Source organism: Drosophila gunungcola, chromosome 3R (genome assembly GCF_025200985.1).
Source record: "Drosophila gunungcola strain Sukarami chromosome 3R, Dgunungcola_SK_2, whole genome shotgun sequence".
In the NCBI taxonomy this organism is placed as follows: domain Eukaryota; kingdom Metazoa; phylum Arthropoda; class Insecta; order Diptera; family Drosophilidae; genus Drosophila; species Drosophila gunungcola.
The window spans coordinates 30,172,045-30,192,438 of record NC_069139.1 but is presented as its reverse complement, the minus strand read 5'-3'; the positions used below and the strand labels follow the sequence as shown (position 1 = coordinate 30,192,438).

Here is a 20,394-nt window from a genome sequence, read left to right as displayed (position 1 = left end):
ATATGAACTTCGGCTTGCCGAAGTTTGCTTTCCTTCTTGTTATCGATCAAATTATGACATGGATAAGTCCGGCGGGTTTGACAGCTTGTTTTGTTGTTTTTTTTGTTGTTTTATATTATAAAGTTGCGATCAAAGTAAATACAAAAAAATTATAAAAACAAAAGAAATAGATTTTTTTGTTAAGTTTATCCAGGACATACAAAAATTTTATTTATTCGGCCGATTTCACCTCCGAAAATAAATATCTAAATAACTTTTTGGAGTGTTGAGAAATCGACCTTAAAATTTCGTTGATCTGTACTTATCCCTTTTTCCCTTAGAATTTTTTATTATTATTACTATAAGTATCAGTTTGCTTATGTTGTTACCTTTCAGAAAATAAAAATAATTAGCAATTGACACAGTTGGGCTATTAGACACAATATCAGGACAACAGTTTCCTAAGGTCTTATTAATGTCTGCATGATTAAAAATTTAAAAGTTCTGAATTCTACGACTTTTACGTTAAAGCTACATTATGCGTTGCAGCTTTTTTATCTGTGGTAGAGCAAATAAACGGAGTAAATTAAAAAAAAAGGTCATTGATCCATTTTTTGTTTACTCTTGAATTGTTTTTCCAACCTTTATTATAACCTTGACTGTTTGGTTTTATGTGTGCTGGTAATTTTAGTGTGTTAATCAGCAACAACTTTTTTATTGATTTTCGTATTCGACAGCCATTAAAAATTGCACAGGAATAACGAACGAGCACGAAATGTCTATCAAGTCGTGCTCATCAATGTCAGGCGACTAGAACATGCATGGAACTGAACTTTTTCCATTTATACAGAAAAGCTTTTGATTCCAATTGCACTATCTTACAAAATTAAAGCGATAATGACTATTGTGGAAATTTTGCTAGGCTTGTTCTAGTGATAAATTTTTGTTAAACATAACTGCTAAAAAAACTAAATTTATATTATTGTTTTTACTTGAAGCTAATAATCCAAAAAGTTCGCAAAAATTAACTTCATAAGAATTTTTTAAAATATTGAAATCATCCATATTTTGTAATCAGTTCAACGGCTAATTTAATGCAATAAGCAATTTGCTAAAGATTTCCGTCATATCTCAATTATCGAAAAGCGGAATTTCGGTAGCTTTAATTAATTTGCGAAAAAGCAGCGTTAACCGAGTGAACTTTTCTATACGGCAACGCCCCATCCTTGGCACATTACGTCAACTTTGGCTTCAGTACATCCACCCTTTAGACCTTCAGTCCTTCCGACCATCCAACCATCCATCCATCAGCATCCTGAGCGAGCAAAAGTCGTGCCATCACAGCGCCTAACGTATTTCAATTTCAATTTTCTGCCTTTGAACTAATGCAATTATAATAATTTCCCTTCGCAAGTGAATGGATTGCAGGCCGGCGGGCTAACAGCCTGACAGGTGCCACATGCCATATGGTATATGCTATAAATATGGGACCAGCTTGTCGTCGCTGCACTGGCGCAGTTTTCAAACCACCTCTGAACCCTACCTCTGAGCCCCTCTTCATGTCGGCTCTTGGCTGGTGACCGAGTAGCAAGGAGCTGTTGATGCTGACAGTGCTGATAATAATTTTACTGGACGGCTTGGGGTTGGAGCGGTGGGGGATCTTGACCACTCAGAAAAAAACCAACCTGATTTCTAAGAAAACGCAATAAAATGGACACCAACAAATCTTATTTAAAATTTAGAGATAATGGTGAATTTTTCTAAAAGCGATTTTAATATAAGCAAATCGGTGGCTTTGCGGGCTATTAGCCAGCACATTAATCATAGCAAGCTAAGAGAAAAGTCGTGGGTTCGAACCCATGAGGAAAAGAGGTTCTTTGTGGTTTGTGGTTCTTTGCCGTGGTACCTTGTCAATTGAGTAATTTGAGCCAGTATTGACACCATTGAAGGAAAAACAATAAACTATAACTACAGTTTTGTTATTCCTCATTAGACTGCGTAAAGAGGACAGTACAATCAATATATAATATGAAAATCTTAGAGAATTCGTGTTTTTATTAACTAGCTTGTATTCATTTGAGTTCTTTCATCTGGAACTGGAGGAATATGTTCTAACTTTCTTCATTGTTTGTTATGGACTAAACTAGATATTCCCTAAAAATAAAGTTATCATTCTTTTGAGGTTGGCTAGAATAAATTAAGCTATTAATCTGCTTACAATGCTTTAAAAATGATTTCACCGCCATAGATCATAACAATGAAAACAAAGATCTAAGTATAAATGATTTTTTCCTCCGTACCATAATGGTTTTTTTCTTGATCTAACTTTTCATGCTTTTAAAAACCTGGGCTACACTTCCACTTTTTAAGCGATGGTCGGAAGTATAGAAAATATTCTTCACCTGCAAAAATGTTAACTATACCACGCTTTCAGCTTTTAGTGCTGCTTTTTTCTGCGTCTTTGTTTTTTAACTTGGCCAACACAAACAATCCTCAAATGTGCGCAGAAGTGTGTGTGCCAATCCCATTATATAACAATATGAGAACTGGTGTGCGTATGCATTTTTTATGCGTTTAGCCGGCGGGATAGGGAAAAACTTTTGCTTAACAACACAGCAGCGTAAAATATTAAAGTGGCCATGAAGGGGATGCGAAATGAGGGGGCAGAACGTATTTTACCCCTCATCTGACCTTATTTGCTTATAAGTAATGTGTTAGCGTTAGCTTTTGGCAAGTGGAAGAGAAGTCATTGCCAATTGGCCGGAAATAAATGCATATAAAATTCTTAAAATTCGGAGTGATGTCAGCCGAAAATTTCTGCTGTGCTCGCAGACATTTTTAAAGACATTTAAAATCAATTCGATATAGTCACAAGAAAGACGATATGATTCATCAATATTCTGACAGTACGGACAGTCTTCTATTGAAATTAAGAATTTTCTTTAAGGAAAAACGTCACTGTCATTCGCTGGTAGGCAATGTTTTCATATAATTTTTAAAAGTTGGCATCACGACCAATTGCAAATGACCAATTGATAGCAGCTAGAACAGAAAATGAGCTGCAACATATAATAGACGGAAAAAAGCCCACACAATGTACAATTATGTGCACAACCAATTCTATGCTGCAGTGAATTTTATGCTGCATTGTCTTAATGGCATTCAACCAACCATTTTCAATTGCCGGCATTGAGGGATTTAGCCAACTCCGCTCCACGAGCCAAGTTCATCAGGGTTTAAGAGGCCTGGCTTAGTTTCGCTGATTGCGCAGTTTGCCAGACATCTCTCGTAAAAACAAGCTTCTGTTTCACCCTAATCGGGATTAAAACAGGACAATCCAAAGCAAAACAAAAAAATTGTTCATACTATAGCCTTTGAGATTCCTCAACGTTAGGCATATAACAGGTGTGGGTAAAGTCAAAAGTTATAATGATAATTTAGTGAAAAAAAACGTTGTTATAAATTGAATAGACCGAAAATAATAATTTCTAATAAGAAATAATTGAACTGTACCAGTATTTATGCGTCATAGATTCAACAGTTAAGGAAAATAGTTATTATTAATTACACATTTTACACCTATTTTTTGGAATGAAAATGAACCATAAACTTGAATTTCGTTGAATATAGAACCAATTCTCAACAAAAATGGGATGGAAATCACTGTGGTCGGCCGTCCACGTAGTGACGATGAGAACCGAAAAGCGTGCGCAAGGAGACTACTATATATAGCCGCAATATTCGAAATCAGGAAAGAGTTAATCGATCTTAATAAATGATACAGCAATCGAAAGGTAGCGGTTTCATGAGAGTTTGTGAATACTAAAAGTTATAGAAAGTCATTTTTTTCCGGAAAAATGGGGGTGAAAGTGCGAAAAAATGTTGTCCTTATATTGGAGCTGTTGGGGCCGGAGGAGAAAAAAAAACTTATGTGGCATTGTTGTATTTTGGCTCTGAAAAAATATAAGACGAATAAGATTTTTAGAGCATTTTTGAAAAAATATGCTTGTCCTCTTGTTTGTTGTTGTTGTTCAGCTTGCGCTGAAGAATGTTTGTTCTACCACTTTTAAAAAACCCGCTAGTTTATCGGGAAAACGGCAAAAAACTCGTCCACAACTTCCAAACGACTAAATCTACGGGTATCGTTGAAAAGGCGTTTCTAAGGCCAAAAATGGGTTTTTTATTCACATTAAAGCGATTGTTTTTAACGTCCTTCTAGCTCTTGAGATTACACTACTTTTGATACATGTATGACACATATATTTACGGCCGTCCATATGATATATATATATATTAATACAAATTAAAAAAATTATTGCTTGATAATATCGTCGTTTGATTTTATTTAAATTTTAATCAAAATTGTCCAATACTAAACCTTTACTACATCTCAAAAAACAACAAGTTATGCATTTAAAAAGTTTGTATACCCTCACAGAGGGTAATATAACTTCAGTCAGAAGTTTGCAACGCAGTGAAGAAGACGTTTCCGACCCTATAAAGTATATATATTCTTGATCAGCATCACTAGCAGAGTCGGTCTAGCCATGTCTGTCCGTCCGTTTCAATGCAAACTAGTCTCTCAGTTTTAAAGCTATCTGCATGAAACTTTCCCAAAAGTTGTCTTTCTATTGCAGGTAGTATATAAGTCGGAAAGAGCCGGATCGGACGACTATAGCATATAGCTCCCATAGGAACAATCGGAAAAAAAATATAACTTTACGGTTTAAATTTCATCAACATCGGACGACTATAACATAAAGCTCCCATGAAAAAAATAAAAATATAAAAAAGAAAAAATATTAAAAAAATTTTACATTTATTTTGTAATTTTTTTTTTTTTAAATCTTTTTGACTTATTAATAATTTGACAGTTCAGAATTACGGTTTTAATTTTATTAAAATCGGAAATCGATATCATATAGAAACTATCGAATAATTAAGCTGTACATCATCGTAGCTTCAATGATTTTAAACATAAATGCAAGTAAATAATACTTTTAATGTTTTCAAGAATATTTAATTTTTGCAATAGCTGCAAGGCTATATGAACTTCGGCTTGCCGAAGTTTGCTTCCTTTCTTGTTTTTTATATAATTGACCTTCCTAAGATTTAAAATTTTTTTGAGTTCTTCCAATTAGTAAAACAATTTCAAAATTTAATCAATTATTATTTTTTTTTTACAAAATTTCAGTTTTTTTTATTTAGCTATACTGTTACTTATTCTATTTTACTAAAGCAATACTAAAAAATCAATTCAATTTATAACGTATGCTACTTTTAAACGGTTAAAAATTTATTTTTTTTTTCATTAAATTACATTATTTTGTAATGCTCTGTTTGGTTTTTATTTTAAATCTATTACGTCTTTAGAAACAAAGTTATGATGGATTAAAAACACTCTGTTTTTTCATTAAGTCGAAACGTTTTATAACCCTTTCCCTTTAATTTTTGCAATGGCTGCAAGGCTATATGAACTTCGGCTTGCCGAAGTTTGCTTCCTTTCTTGTTTTTTATATAATTGACCTTCCTAAGATTTAAAATTTTTTTGAGTTCTTCCAATTAGTAAAACAATTTCAAAATTTAATCAATTATATTTTTTTTTTACAAAATTTCAGTTTTTTTTATTTAGCTGTACTGTTACTTATTCTATTTTACTAAAGCAATACTAAAAAATCAATTCAATTTATAACGTATGCTACTTTTAAACGGTTAAAAATTTATTTTTTTTTTCATTAAATTACATTATTTTGTAATGCTCTGTTTGGTTTTTATTTTAAATCTATTGCGTCTTTAGAAACAAAGTTATGATGGATTAAAAAACACTCTGTTTTTTCATTAAGTCGAAACGTTTTATACCCCTTTCCCTTCCTCCTTCTCTCAACAGCATTTCATCTTCTGCTTTTTCTTTGCGATACGAATTGAAAACAGAAAGCTCTTAATCTCTCAAATAAGTTTCTTTTGTTGGGAACTTAAAAAACAAAATGAAAAAATATTTTCATTAAATTCATCAAATTTTTTAGTCCGATTCTTCAAGTTCCATTAAAGGTAAATGAATTTTAAAGTTCTGTTTGGTTTTTATTCGAAATCTTTAGCATCCTTAGAAACAAAGTTAATAAATAATTTAATGTCAAAAATTTTGTGCGTTGAAGGTGCGATCGTCATGTTTTTTTTACCTCGTTAAGAGGTGTTTTTGTTTGTAGACTGAAGCCTAAATGAGCTAAAAAATAAACATAAAAACACGAAGAAACAAGAAAGACAATCGAGTGTCAGGTGTAGCCATCCTCCTCGAATTTTAAAATATCCAAAAACTTACATTTATGCTAATAAATTTTTGTGTGACCCGATAGGTATGACCGAGTATAAGATATTTTTGAGAGACAAAATCTCGGTTCACTTTGAAAAAAATAACTGGAACCTACATGTAAAACACAAATCTCCAGCTTTTATTACTACTGGTTATAACATTTTAATACTTTAAAATAAACAAGTTAAAAAAACCTCTGAAACCAAACAAAAACCTCTCTTAACGAAATGAAAAAGTCGTGAAAATCACACCTTCAACATACCAAACTTTAAAAATTTAACTACCACATATATTCTTTAAAATTGTCTTTCATTGCAATAAGAGATGTCTGGTTAGGCAAAAAGGTTAAATACTTTGTTGAAGCGGTTCAAATGATATAATTTTATTTCACTAGTCAAGTCAAATTAAAAAAAAACTAAGACAATTTTTGTACTAGTTCGAAATATAACATATATCATAACCGTATTTCCTAGCAGGAAAGTTCTTTTACTTCGATCCAAACAATTTGAAAAGGCGGTTAAGTTGACTAAATCGAATTTTTACAAAACGGTTACAACTTTTTTGTTTAAATTAACGTGGAGAACAAAATGATGTAATTCAATCTTCAGGACTCTCCGATAACTTTATTGACGTAATGGGTGATGTAATTTATAGTTTACCCTAACTCACACCGTTGTTGTCTTAAACATTAATCAAATTAGCGTACCCACGTCTTAAAGAAAAATTTCAAGAACAGACAGAAAAATTACAATTGTAAGTCTGTCAAAGCCATTGGGGATACTAAGAAAATATTATTTTCAAGCCATACCAAGTTTATGTTTGTTTACCATATCTTAGTGAAAACTTCTTGTTTGGGAAAACAATGGCTGTGAATAATCGAAATGTGAAAACTTAAAAAGTTTTTGTCTTTGTTTGTTTTGAGAAAAGCGGAAATGCGGTAATTGGAGTATTCAAAGAATGCTCTACTGTATTTATGGAGGAGTTGACTTTAAATGTGTTTGCGGCATTCTTATGTTTTTTTTTGGGGTTACTTTGCGTCTATCTTCCATTCAGTGCTGACGTAAGTGCGTTATACTTATATAAGGGACAATTTTCATTCGGAATGAATTTTGATTGCAGCAGATAGATAAACGCCAAAGGAAGTAAGAACCACGTAGTTGTAATGACCTTGACGTTTCAAAGTCAATATGTGTTAAAATATTAAAAATAAATTGGGATCAATTGCACTTAAAACCGTGAAGTATGCGTAAATAAACCATTTATGTCGTAATCATTGATTAAAATTTCAATATGTATTTTTTTTCTGCGCGATATATATTTGATATACTTTCTACACTTTCAGGGTATTGAGGCACCTTAAAATGGGCGCGTGCCATCGATGGCAAAGTCGCGTTGTCGACAGCGTCGTTATTCACATGAGTGCACTAAGCACAGCATTTCACACAGATACTCACCCAGACACACGCAGAAAATTTCGTTCACCCGCACACTGACAAAAAGCACTCGTGCGGTAATCGCTAAACAAGGAAACAAAAGCAAAAAGCGGTTTGAGGCACGCATGAGCGGCGGAAAATAGTTTTTCTTTCATTTCCTTACTTTTAAAAAGCTCAAAGGCGGTATCGAGTTTTATTTAATTGTTCAAAATTGAATAACGCTAGCAACAGATGCATATGGAAATGTGGCACAGGCATTTAAAGTTTGCCTCGAGGACAGAGAACAGACAGGAAAACGCATTAAATATGTCCATCGCCCCAGCCAATTTCCATGTTTTTCTTATTGCTCTCAGGCGTATCGCACATAATTTGAGTAACATTCTTCTCACAAATATGACAAGTATTTTCCAGGTGGGAAAGGTGTCACAAAAATTTGCCTTCTTAAATTGCTCCGGAAGTGCTACACTTTCTCGGCCAAAGTATGCGTGAAAAGCTTTTCTTTGTCTGCGGCTGGCATAGTGTGCAAGGAAAGAATTTGATAACTTAATTGGATTTTAAGTTTATTTTGCTTTTGGAAAAATATTTGAAAGGTTACTGCGGCCAAAAAAATTATTTTTTACGAGCAAAAGAATAAAATGGTTAAAATGCGTTTAAGTATCTTTTAAGAAGGCTTTTTTTTTCCTTATAGAGTTTACAACGATATATAAATAATACCATATGTCCTTTCCATCTTAAGTTAAATAAAGACTAACTACTCGTACGCATAACAATTACGGTTAACATTTTTTTTTGGGCCCACAAATTGTTTAATTAACTAAACAAATAAATAACAATAATAAATGAGAAGACTTTTAATTTTACAAAGTCAATTTTTTATTTGATAATTAATGAGCTAAATTTAAAAAGCAAGTACGCTCAGAATATAGATCAGAGAAAATCGTTCTTGATCTTAGAAAATCGCCTTTGATTTGGATTCATGGGCGATTTTGCCTATATTTTAGAAATAATTTTTTGAAATTTAAGATACAATTTTTCTAAAAAGCAATAATTATTTTCTATATTTAAGAAAAAAGTGTGACCTAAAATTATTTTTAATTTAATACCCATCTTACCCTTTCTTAAGCTTGGTGGTGGTATCAATTTTATTTTCGGTTCTTGGGGTATATCAATTTTTTATGTGACGCCCCAATCCACTGTCTGGCACCCTCTTGAAACTCTTAGTGTTAAAGAAAGTGTTAATAAAAGAAGACGAAGCCCCTTGATTCGAACGGAGGACCTTTGGATTCATAAACCCATTAGTCATCGGTTCGGATATGTAATATATTATGTATTTATTAAGGTAATATTTTAGATTTCTATATTTTAAAACTTTCTAAAATTCAGAAAATGTTTTCGGGTTTTTAGAGTTGTTTCTTTTCTGTAAGGCAAATTTTATTTCTTCTATATTATAGAAAAACATTATTATGAGTATTTTAGTGCATGGGTTTTCCTTTTTAGTGACATTTTTCGTTTTATTATCGGGAGCAAGCAGAAATAGCTCAAATAACCTACGTAGGGAAACATGGATTTTCTAGATTCAGACCACAAACCTTGAGACCTTGAGTTTTGTTTATGGTCATATATCTTTTTAAGATTTTCTTAACCTGCAATAAAAAATGCCAGTGTAGACAAAAAGCTTAAATTCTTTTTTGAAGCGGAACGAACTTTTGAAAATTTGTATTTTTTTAGTCAACTGCTTACCAAATTTGATATCAGAAATTTTGTATGTTCAAAGTGCTATCGTCACGAAATTTTATCTCGTTAAAAGGTGGTTTTGATTTGTTAAAATAAAGTTTACTTCTACTAAAAGAAATAATGGACAAAATACAGTGCAATTCACTAAACGACATTCATTTGACCAATTTCAATTGAGATTTTTATTTTAAGGTATTTCCAGTAATGCTTTGGACGATTTTGCATACGGAAAACCTATTTTTTAACATCCATGTGAACGTAACGTAAAAAAAACAAGCTTATAAATCCACTTTTCTTATAAGTCTTAATGCAAGGCACACAAACTTACAAAAAACAAAGACTATTTAACTGGCTTTAAAAAAACCCTGCTTAACTCTGGTTGGGACCTGAACCCGGACCAAACCGGTTGGTAAACCGGAACCTTTTCAATCATTTAGGTTCGAACCCGAACCAAACCAAAGCCAAATTTAAATGGGTTCACAGCCCCGATATATAAATATAATATAAGTGTAGATAAGAAAGAAGAGATATAAGATAAGAAAGAAGAGATATATAGATGAATCGCAAACGGGTGCCGAGCGCACCTTATATGCTAAAACAAAGCACCATTTGCTGAAAAGATTTTTATGGGGTCTTTTTGTCTAGCCTAAAACAAAACATCGCCAGGGAGCTCATATTTCCTTAAATACAATTTATGCAATTTCTGGTCTGGTTTTGAGTAGAAAAAAAGCTTTCAATTATAATAGTGCTCGCTGACTTTTGCAGAATTTCTAGAGCTTTGCAGTTGAACTCTTCGCTGTTGCCACAAGCAATTTGACTGGGATTTGCTCATGGTCTGGGCCATATAAATCACGCTGCCACTTCGACTGCCGTGTCAACGCTAAGCCGTCAAATCAAAGCCAAAGACCCAGGGCCATGCGGACCAAAGGTATAAGGATTAGAGTTGAAAGGGACGCAGACGATGTGGAGCACACGGACGATGGGTAGCGCAATAAAAGCGCCTTTAAAGTTTAATGTCCCTCGATTTGCGGTCGCATACAAATGACATTTCAGCTGTCTTCTACATGTCACCCTCTCCTCTCCTGTTTCCCGTCTGTCTTTTTGCCGTAGGACTTTTGGTTGAATGCAAATAACTTGCAACGTCGAGCTTAACGAGTCTTTGCAGCGCTCTGCTGATATTAAATTGTTGCATATTTTTTGGCAATCTGTGCTCATAAGCTTCACAAAGTTTAATTTTGCCGCAAACCGCAAAACGATGAAAGTCAGATAGTAAAAACATTTTCAAATTGTATGTTTTTGATAAGCGAAAACTTATGTTTCCAAATCTATTTTAGAATTACATAATTTTCAATTTTAAAAGAATTTTTATGACTTCCACAGGAAAAAAGGAAACAGAGCCTGAAAAGTGAATATATTCTTTATCAGGATAAAAAGCTGAGTCGGTTAGGCCATGTGTGTTTTTCTGTCCGTCCGTCCGTATGAACGTAAATTCTTGAGAATAATATAAATTCCTTGATTTTAGGAAAAAGTTCCTCAAAATTATGGATAATTGCCTTAAATTTGAGCCTTCATACAAACTGTAGGAAGACATTACCTAAAACGACTCGCAAGTAATGTTTTTCTAAAATTTTTTATGGAAGGCTCAAATTTTGGGAACATTAAGGCCATTTTGTACCAAAACTAAGGCAATTTAGTTTTCTGAGTGTAGATAACTAGGATTAAGCATGCAGATTCTAGTGATATACTATATGCAGCGCAAAGTTGTGTCAAAAGTTGGCCACAACCATCTAAACTCCCGAAGGTCGGGAAAATGTTGTGGGCGGTATATAAATATACGATCAATTCAAGTTATTCAGAAATTAATTTGATATCAGAATTTTTGGAGTATAGGATGCGATCGTCACTATACTCCTATATAGGGAGTCGTCAACATATGAATTGGATATTGAAAAGATCGAAGAACACAGTGGTCAACCCTGATCACAAAAAAATTATTTTTGTCGATAAAAATATTGTTTTTGTTTCTATTTTTCTTAAAATATGAACGCATATAAGTCAAAATTTATAAATAAGATTTAAAAAATATGTAATTTTAGCAATATCTTTGCCGAAGATTGTTTCTTTTCTCGTTTTTACATATTTTCGATGACTTCTTAAATTCAAGGTACTTTTTCATCTCTGCACTGAGTTACAGTTGTATTGTATTATGCTTGCTAAGGCTGTAATTTAATTCCAACTACATTAGTTTTGCCAGCGGGTTGTTCTGCTTTTATTTGAATGAAAACTAAATCCATATTTACGGGCGAAGGCTAACTGAGAGCGCGGAATGAAGGCGCTCATGCAAATGAGCAGTGTTTTTTAATTTAATGAAGGAGACCTCCAACCCGGGGTTAGTTGTTGACCTATAGTGGTTCACCTGTACACTCGCAAAAACCTCCCTATGCGTTTTAAAAGGCTTTTGTTAAACGTTACAACAGAAATATCAGAACCGTAGCCGCCTTTTTTTTTGGTTTTTGTTGTAAAATTCAGCCAAAAATTTAAAAACATCTTCTTTAAATACTTGAGAAATTGTCCAGTTGTATCGAGTAGGAATAATTCCTTCTGAAATATAACTGGCAGGAATGTTTTTCATTATTCTTGACTGTCCGTCAATCTGCGTCAGTTAGCCGGAATGTTTTGGGACTTGTCTCATTCCAGTGCAGATGGCAATTAAATTTGTTGCAGAAACATCATTCCTGCCGGCCTGGGGCCTCTGTTGAGTAAATTAATTGCCGGCCCAGACCACGCAAAATGGCAGCAAGCATCCCAGAGGCTAAGTTAGTTGAGCAATCAAGCGAGCTAAGTCACAGTGGCACAAAGGCACGCACCGGAGAAAAATGGAGGCGGACTCCAGCTGTGGCAGACATGCAACCCACCTGGTCAAGTGTTTGTGGGCTCGGCTTGGCCGGCGGAAACCATAAAAGCAGTCCCATACAAACACTACGTTGTCTGTGCCAGACAAAATGGTGTCAAATGGCAAAAATGCATCGTAAACAAAAAGTAAATGAAAAAACTTTCAAACTAGTCGAGGGCTGCGGCAAAAATAGAAAATTTAAATAGACGAGTATGGAAGTTTTTACTACGCTGCAGTTTTAAGATGAGATAAGATAATTTGGTATAGGATCTGTAAAATAGGGTTTGCAAAGCTAAAACTTTAAGAACCCGTTATTTGAATTTTTACCAAAGTTTAATCTTTAATTCAAAAAATAAATATGGAAAATATATGCTTTTTAACAGAGTCCAAAAAAATACTTAAATAAAAATCTTTTTTCAAAATTAATACATTTTTAAAAAATTAAAATTTTATGGATTTGGCTTTTATGAAAAAATAAGTAATTAAGCTACTTAATTTGTAAAAATACATATAAAATCTTTATTTTGGCTCTGCACACCACACAGGTTTTATGTTTCGCATTATTCGAAACAAACATTCCTAACTCGCCCCAAAACGCGTTGGCCAAAAAAATATTTTTTTTTTACCCAGAAATGCGGTTGGCACTTTAAAGAACTACACCAGTACACACATATACACACGTGAGACCGCAAAACAAGGATCTCGGAGGCGATAACTATGCTTCGAGGTGTCATTTTGCTTGTTTTGCCCGCATAAGACTTGAAACGTCCCTTCGGGTAGATTAAACACGCACACGAATTTCCCACACACACTTGTGCGGTCAGTGACTTATAAGTGCAAGAGTGTGTCGTCTGCAAGTACGCTATGAAGAATTCTGGAGCCCCACCCAAATACTAAAGCCATAAATTTATCTTCAGAAAGTGCATTGGACGTGGGAAAACCTATACGAGAATGTCTGCAACGTGGACATTTTTTCTTGGGATAGTTAGGGCCACCACAACTGGGGCATTGATCTAAGTGCTAAGTTTTGATGTCAAATAAGTGGGACTTACCATCGGTGGCTTAAAATTTTAATTAAAAATTGTCCATTGCCCCGTTCATCTGTCAGCTGTTTTACAGTTGAGATGTCAGCAGGCTTATCAGGATTTCAACATCACTGCACAGACACACAGACTGGGAGGCTAAGTGCCGCCCAGCTGAGGGATTGCCATATCTCTCACATGTTCAAAGAAAATAGGTTTTCCCAAACTATACCATTTAGGTTACTAGCCCCAAAAGGCGCACAACATTTAAAATGTCGAATGGAATTAAGTTTTAATATTCTCTCCAAAAACAAAGCATACATAATACTTAAATATTTATGCTGGGGTGCGGCTGCATTTGGTGACCGAAATCAATGAAGCACCACGACGATAAATCAGTTTGAAAATATATAAGTTTTTTTTGTGGGACCCACCGCCCATGACATGAAGAACGTTGCTCTGGAATACATGCTTAAAATTGGTTGCGTTATAAATATACAAATACTCTAACGATGTGTACAGGTGTGAGTCCGCCACGTGGCAGAACCCCTCCTACACTTTCGGCAGTGCGAACGAGGCCGACACCCCTGACATCAACTGGCAATTCAGATGACAAATGAACCCACGTAAGCTCGAGCTTTCCTCTAGCGGCTCTAGTAAAGTGAGCTCTAACTGCTAAATTATGTAGAAAGTGCGTGCCGTCGTTGCTTCGCACTGGAGAGGGCGTGGCAGTCGGTTCGTTCCGGCCAAACGAGCTTTATTGATTGCCCAGGAATCATTTGCTTCAACTCCTTTTAATTGGTGTAAACCGTTGGCAAATATAGGAGTGTGTCTAGACCGAAGGGATCTGCCCGCAATTGAGTAAATTGCCCACGGTCTCATTCTTTAAAGGGTTGGATAAGGGTGTATTCCATTCGCAGCATTAGATAAAGGAGAGGGAGAGGAGAGTGTGGTTAATCGTGCTTGTGCGATTATCTTAATAATATAATACATCAAAATAGTTTTACAAACTCCGTAGACCACGAAGTTTGAACTCGAATATTGGAAGAAACCAAGAAAACAAGTTGTTTTTTTTTTAAACCCGAAACCGTAGTTTTTATACCTCTGCAGCTTTTGCAAAAATAAATAGCTGCAAGGGTATATGAACTTCGGCTTGCCAAAATTTGCTTCCTTTCTTGTTGTTAAGTCTTTTTGTCTTATTATTAATTTGACAGTTCAGAATTACGCTTTTAATTTTATTAAAATCGGAAAACGATGTCATATAGGAACTATCGAATAATTAAGCTGCAAATCATCGTAGCTTCAATGCTTTTAAACATATACGCAAGTAATTATATTGCAAGAGTATTTAGTTTTGCAATAGCTGCAAGGGTATATGAACTTCGGCTTGTCGAAGTTTGCTTCCTTTCTTGTTTTTTTGTGGTTTATGTTGCCGCAACACCCGTAAGTGTCATTGACTTATTTGGCAGCACATGCGTACGTTGAAATCGCCAAGCTATGTTTTCTGATTTTAATAAAATTAAAAGCGTAATTAATAAAACTTAGTAATCGTTATACACTTTTAGAATTTTTTGATTAATTAAGATATATAAAATATACTTTTTTCATTTTATATATATAAAAAAAAAATTAAAAAACAACAAATTTATAATTTTTTATCATTTATTATTCCGATTGCTCCTATTGGAGATTTATGCTATATTCTTTCGATTTGGCTCGTTTCGACTTTTGTACTACCTGCAAAAGGAAAATAACTTTTGGGAAAGTTTCACGCAGATAGTGCTGAATTCGAGACGATACGAGAAACGATCAATAAATTTTCCATCCTCGGTTTCCCCATACGAGGCGAGAATTTATCTCGGCTACTCCGTTCGAGATTCTCGGGTACCAGAGCGAAAATAACGAGATTCCCGTGCAATCATAAAATTTTTTTCTTAGAATTTGACAAGCCGACTATGTTATAGCGATGGCAATAAAATTAATTAAGAGATGAAAAAAAAACCAAATAAATTAAAGTTAAAATTTATGATAACTAATGCAATTTTTAATTAGTCAAAAACAAAATTTACTGAAATGAAGCAAGCCGAACGATATAAATACAAAGAAAAGGAACTATACTTCTACATATATACTATACTATACTATACTATTCTATACTTGATTGGACACGATAAATCCTTCCCGCTTTTAAAACAAGAAAATAATGCAAATGGATCAATGTCATCTTTATCACTTTCTTCAGATTCTTCTTCTACGACCCGAAAAACTATTGAATTTTCATGAACATAGTAATTTTTTCATAAACCGCCTCTAATTTAGCTATGGACCACTTTGCCATTTTCTTCCTCCAGGTTGTCAGATAAAACGATTCAATTTTGTGTCTTGGATCTAATAATAACACAACGCAATGAATCCAATTGGATTTAGAATAATGTTTCATCATCTTATTTAGAGCAGATTGCAGGGCGTTTTTAAGTCTCAAATTGACAAATACGGAATCATTTAAAGTTTCTATGACGTTTTGAAATTTATCAATGAACCCAACTATAACCAAAGGTAAAGTGACTTAAAACTTTAACAACGATATTGTGTGGAGAAAAACACAATATCGTTGTTAAAGTTTTAAAATAGCTCAGGTATTTCACAACAGCCTAGAGAGTATCCCACTCTGACTTTGATAATAGCAAATGTTGAACAAATATATCTATATATCTATAATTTTCGTCATCACAATTTCCATGAAGTTTTATGTCTTTTTCAAAATCTTTTTTGTTTGCAGTTTCAGTTCTTTTAATAGATCTTGGGCACCCAAATTGAATATGCGCAAAACATCTAAAATGCATATCTCTGGCTGAGAAGCTCGTTATCTTCTAAAGATGTCATAATTCTTCAATAACGTTGTATTTGAATTGGTATTATCAAGGGTGATTCCTTGCACTTTCTCTTCCAATTCAATAAATCAAGAAAAAAGGTGGCTAGACTCTTTCCACGATGAAAACCATTTAAAGGAATCAAGTATATAGTATATAGTATAGTATGCATGTAATGAAATTTGGGTTGATATTTAAAAACTAAGGTTTTAAAAAAATTTTTATAAGTTTAACCTTAAATCCTATAACAAGATTGTTGAGCTACCGATGTCCATCCATCTACACCAATAAACATTTCGTATGAGTTTTCATTTAACATTTTCTTTACAAGCAGCTGCATTTTTGTGAATTTTTCGTGAATCATTGATTCCGCCTTGGTACTTTTGCGTTTTTATTTCAATATTTGAAAAACTCCTGATTGGTATATCCATTCAACGATCATATCTTTGAACTTATCCTGATTAAGAGTGACCTTGTTTCAGAGCCAGATTATGTGCTTATAAATTTAAATTAAGGCAAGGAGATAGTTGCAACAAATAATTTATGTGATGTTTCCTCTATTTTGACATTGCGTGCCTTGGGACAATTATTTCTCTTACAAAAGTGGAGCAGGAAACGACGTCGAGACAATGAAAGTTAAGCTCACGTAAATTCTAGGACGGCAGGGGGGTTAATTCGAAGTTGGGCCATAATTAAATCGAGTGACTGGCTGTCCTGAAACTAAGCGCCGTGGGTTTGGTGTTTCAAGTCCCCTCGCTGGTAGAAGTGATACAATTGTGGATTAAAAAAAGGTAACCAAACCAAATCCTGGTCCCGCCACTGCTTGGAACTGTCTGTTGGCCAGGATAGTCGCCGCAGCTGTCTTGGCCAGTTTGTGTGGAAGAGCTTAACCCAATTTACAGCTTACATGCAACGACTTCTGCTCAAAATGTCCAAGTCCCTTGGCTAAGATCGATACGCGCTGTCGTGGCCATAAAATAAGTCGCATAATAACACAAACAGTAACTGCTGAAGTGGCAGTAAGAGTAACTGTTGCGGTAGAAAACAGGCCATTAATATGGATTTTTCTCTGGCCATTGTCGCAATTATCAAATGGCTGCAGTTGTAATGGAGAAAGTGGGTGGACGTATTGCCGCATTGAAATGCGCCAAACCGCAATTTGGCCGAGAGCCCGGAACGAAACTGTTTGACTAACTGGCCAATTGGCCGACAGCCGTGGGCCCAAAGTCTGGCCCTGGCAAATATAAATATTTACATGTGGCCATATGTGGAAGTGGTTATTTTTTGTTGGACTGATTGTGGTATTTGTCATGCGTGAATGTGTAATTATAGTCAATGGTAAATTGCGCACGTTGTCTATTTTAACAGAAAACATAGGCGATTTATAGAACACTTCATTTTTGTAACAGCTGCTTGGGTCAACAAAGAGTTCGAAAATCGCGTTTTCAAAAAATTGTAAGCCCATGAGTCCTCGTTTTTCTTAAAAATAAAAATTCTTGTTTTTAATAACTGTTGAAGCATCTAAGTCGGCTGTCATTCGACGCGTATTTTCAACAAAAATGAAACCAGAAATTTGTGTTTTTTTTAAATGTTTTTTCCTCAAAATCAATTTAAATGTCTAAATGAGTGATATCAGAAAATGAGGAATTTCAAGGGACATGTACATTACGTATAACATATAACATGTGGGGGTAAAAAGTTGAGCTTTTTCTAGCTAGCTAATTTTTAAATAAACTTAGAACAAACGTTTTTTTTTCTCGAGCGCCCAACACAAAAAAAAATGATTTCAGAACCTTAAATAAGTCGTCACATTTTTTTGAAACCGACCAACAAAAGCTCATTTTATTTTCATTTTGAAAAATAGAAAATCGTCCTTTTCATACCCTTGAGATCTAGTCATGTCCTTAAGCCTGATCATCGGTCGGTGCAGTAGCTTTAAAGTTTTTGGACACCGACGCTTTTAGGTTTTTAAAAATATTAGGGAATCGGTATAAAAATAGCCACAACAATTTTTTGCCAATCGACTTAAAATCTATACAAGACGTTCTTGAGATAATATACATTATTTAAATTAAATCCCTTCTCGCTTTGTATATGCTTAAATAGGATTAGCGCAGTGGTCGAAACGGGATAATGAGTGTTTTGCCGGTTTCGCACACGCAAAGTGTTGATAACCAAAATTTATTTTTAGTCTTACAAAAATAATGGATTTTTCTGTGCTTCTTATTGACTACTTAAATTATTGATATCTTTTCTTCCAGCAGCTCCACTCGGAGTATCGGAGCACTTATCGTTGGCATGAATTTACGGGCAACTCGCGACCAGAGGTTGTGAGACGGGCGCCAGCCCCAAACCCAAGTCAATTCGTTGGTGAGTAGCGAAGACAATTGTCCTGCGTCTTATTGTCACGGACTTATTTATTGATATCGATCTGATTCGACTTTTGATTTTATTTTGCACATCTGCAGGCCCGACAAATGAGCCGCCATTGCCGCGACGGAAAAAATGTCCAGAATTAGCATATAAATCGCACGAGTTTATTATAGGATCGGAATATACGGATGCACGCCGAGATGCCAGTGCACATCGTTTGGCGAGAGTAAGTGTCAGTCATAAATACATATCCTATTTTATTGTCGCCTGGGCCCCTATACGATCTTTATTTTTCGACAACTGCAGGAAATATAAAAATAAGAGTATTTAGAAGTATTATAATTAATTGGTAACCATAAAAATCAGGGACAGAAAATAATCGATATAAGAAACTTTTTTTTTAAAACACAATTGCAATAAATAATTATGTACGTAATCAATATTGTTAATTGATCAATCTAAAAATATATAAACATTTTTTTTTTAACTAAGCTTTTTTATTTTGTAATAATTTTTAGAAATTCTTTTTGACTTATTAATAATTTGACAGTTCAGAATTACGCTTTTAATTTATTAAAATAGGAAAACGATTTATTTTTAAAAATATATTTTCATGTGTTAATTGCAAAAAACTATTTTTTTTTGTATTAAAACATGTTGTATAATTAATTCATGTGATTAATCCAAAAAAACTGCATATTAAACATGCATGATGCAAACATTTTAAAAGTCCTCTTCTTAAAATGCTAGATTATTGGGCATTTCCACTTGACCTACACCCAAAGAAAGTAATAGTATTTTGGTGTCAAATCAAGTACGAACGGTGTCAAAATTAGGGTAAATTCGAATTTTTTTGATTCAAGAACGAAAAAAATATTTAAGTACGAATTATTCAAGTTCTACATTTGAGAATGAACTTTATCAATCAAAGTACTCAAAAGTGCTTGAAGAAAGTACGAACGATGTTGGTTTAACTACGAAAAATTCTTTATGCAAGTATAAAAGTTTTTTTTAAGTTGTGTAAGTGAACAACTTAAGTACACAGAGGGAAAAAACCAAGAACATTGTTCTTAATCTGGGAACATATTTTTGTTATCACATACAAAAAAAAAGTACTTTTTAGTCTCTTTCTCTTTATTTTCTTTTCTCTTTGATTCCATAGGAAATTAGAATGATACAAATAATTTTAGGAAACAGAACAGCAAATTTATTTTGTTCACTGCAAGTCGACCCAACCGGGCTTCGAACCGAGGCCTTTGGATTCGTAGACGCAATAGCCGGTTGCGCCACACTGGAATCACAATTTACTACGTACTAAGAAAACGTATAAAAATTCAAACGAATATGTTTGTAATCGAATAGCTTTTATTAGCTATAACGTTGAGGTCAACTAGATACAAAATTTAAAGAAAAAAGCAAAACGTTAGCAAAAAAAAAACATAAGTCCCAACAAAATAATAAATTGATGACTTTGTCTGGGACTTGATTCCGGGATCTTAATAGCTTACCCAATGTCTGATGTTCCAAGATTCGTACCACAATCATTTTAAGAACGGAATATTCTTGTTTTAAATTAATAGTTTTTAATAGAGTGTACTGTTTTTAATAATTCGGGTATTATTTACAAACACTATAAGCAGGATTGAAGTAAAAATGATCGTTTTCTCTGTGTATTAAAAAAAATTATTAAGTAGGATCCGTATTAAATCTGTACACTCTCTTCCCAAAAATTTAAAGTTTTATTCGGCCAATTAACTACGTTTTTCTGGGTGTACAAAATATA

At 33.9% G+C, this 20,394-nt stretch overlaps 1 protein-coding gene across 1 annotated transcript in view; it reads left to right on the top strand.

Moving 5' to 3' along the window:
- The window catches only part of LOC128252919 (serine/arginine repetitive matrix protein 1), a 45,680-nt gene that overhangs the window by 7,804 nt on the left and 17,482 nt on the right, over nt 1-20,394 (top strand). The window contains 2 exon segments of the mRNA XM_052981141.1: nt 18,500-18,608; nt 18,707-18,837. Of these exon segments, the coding sequence (XP_052837101.1) occupies nt 18,500-18,608; nt 18,707-18,837 (240 nt within the window).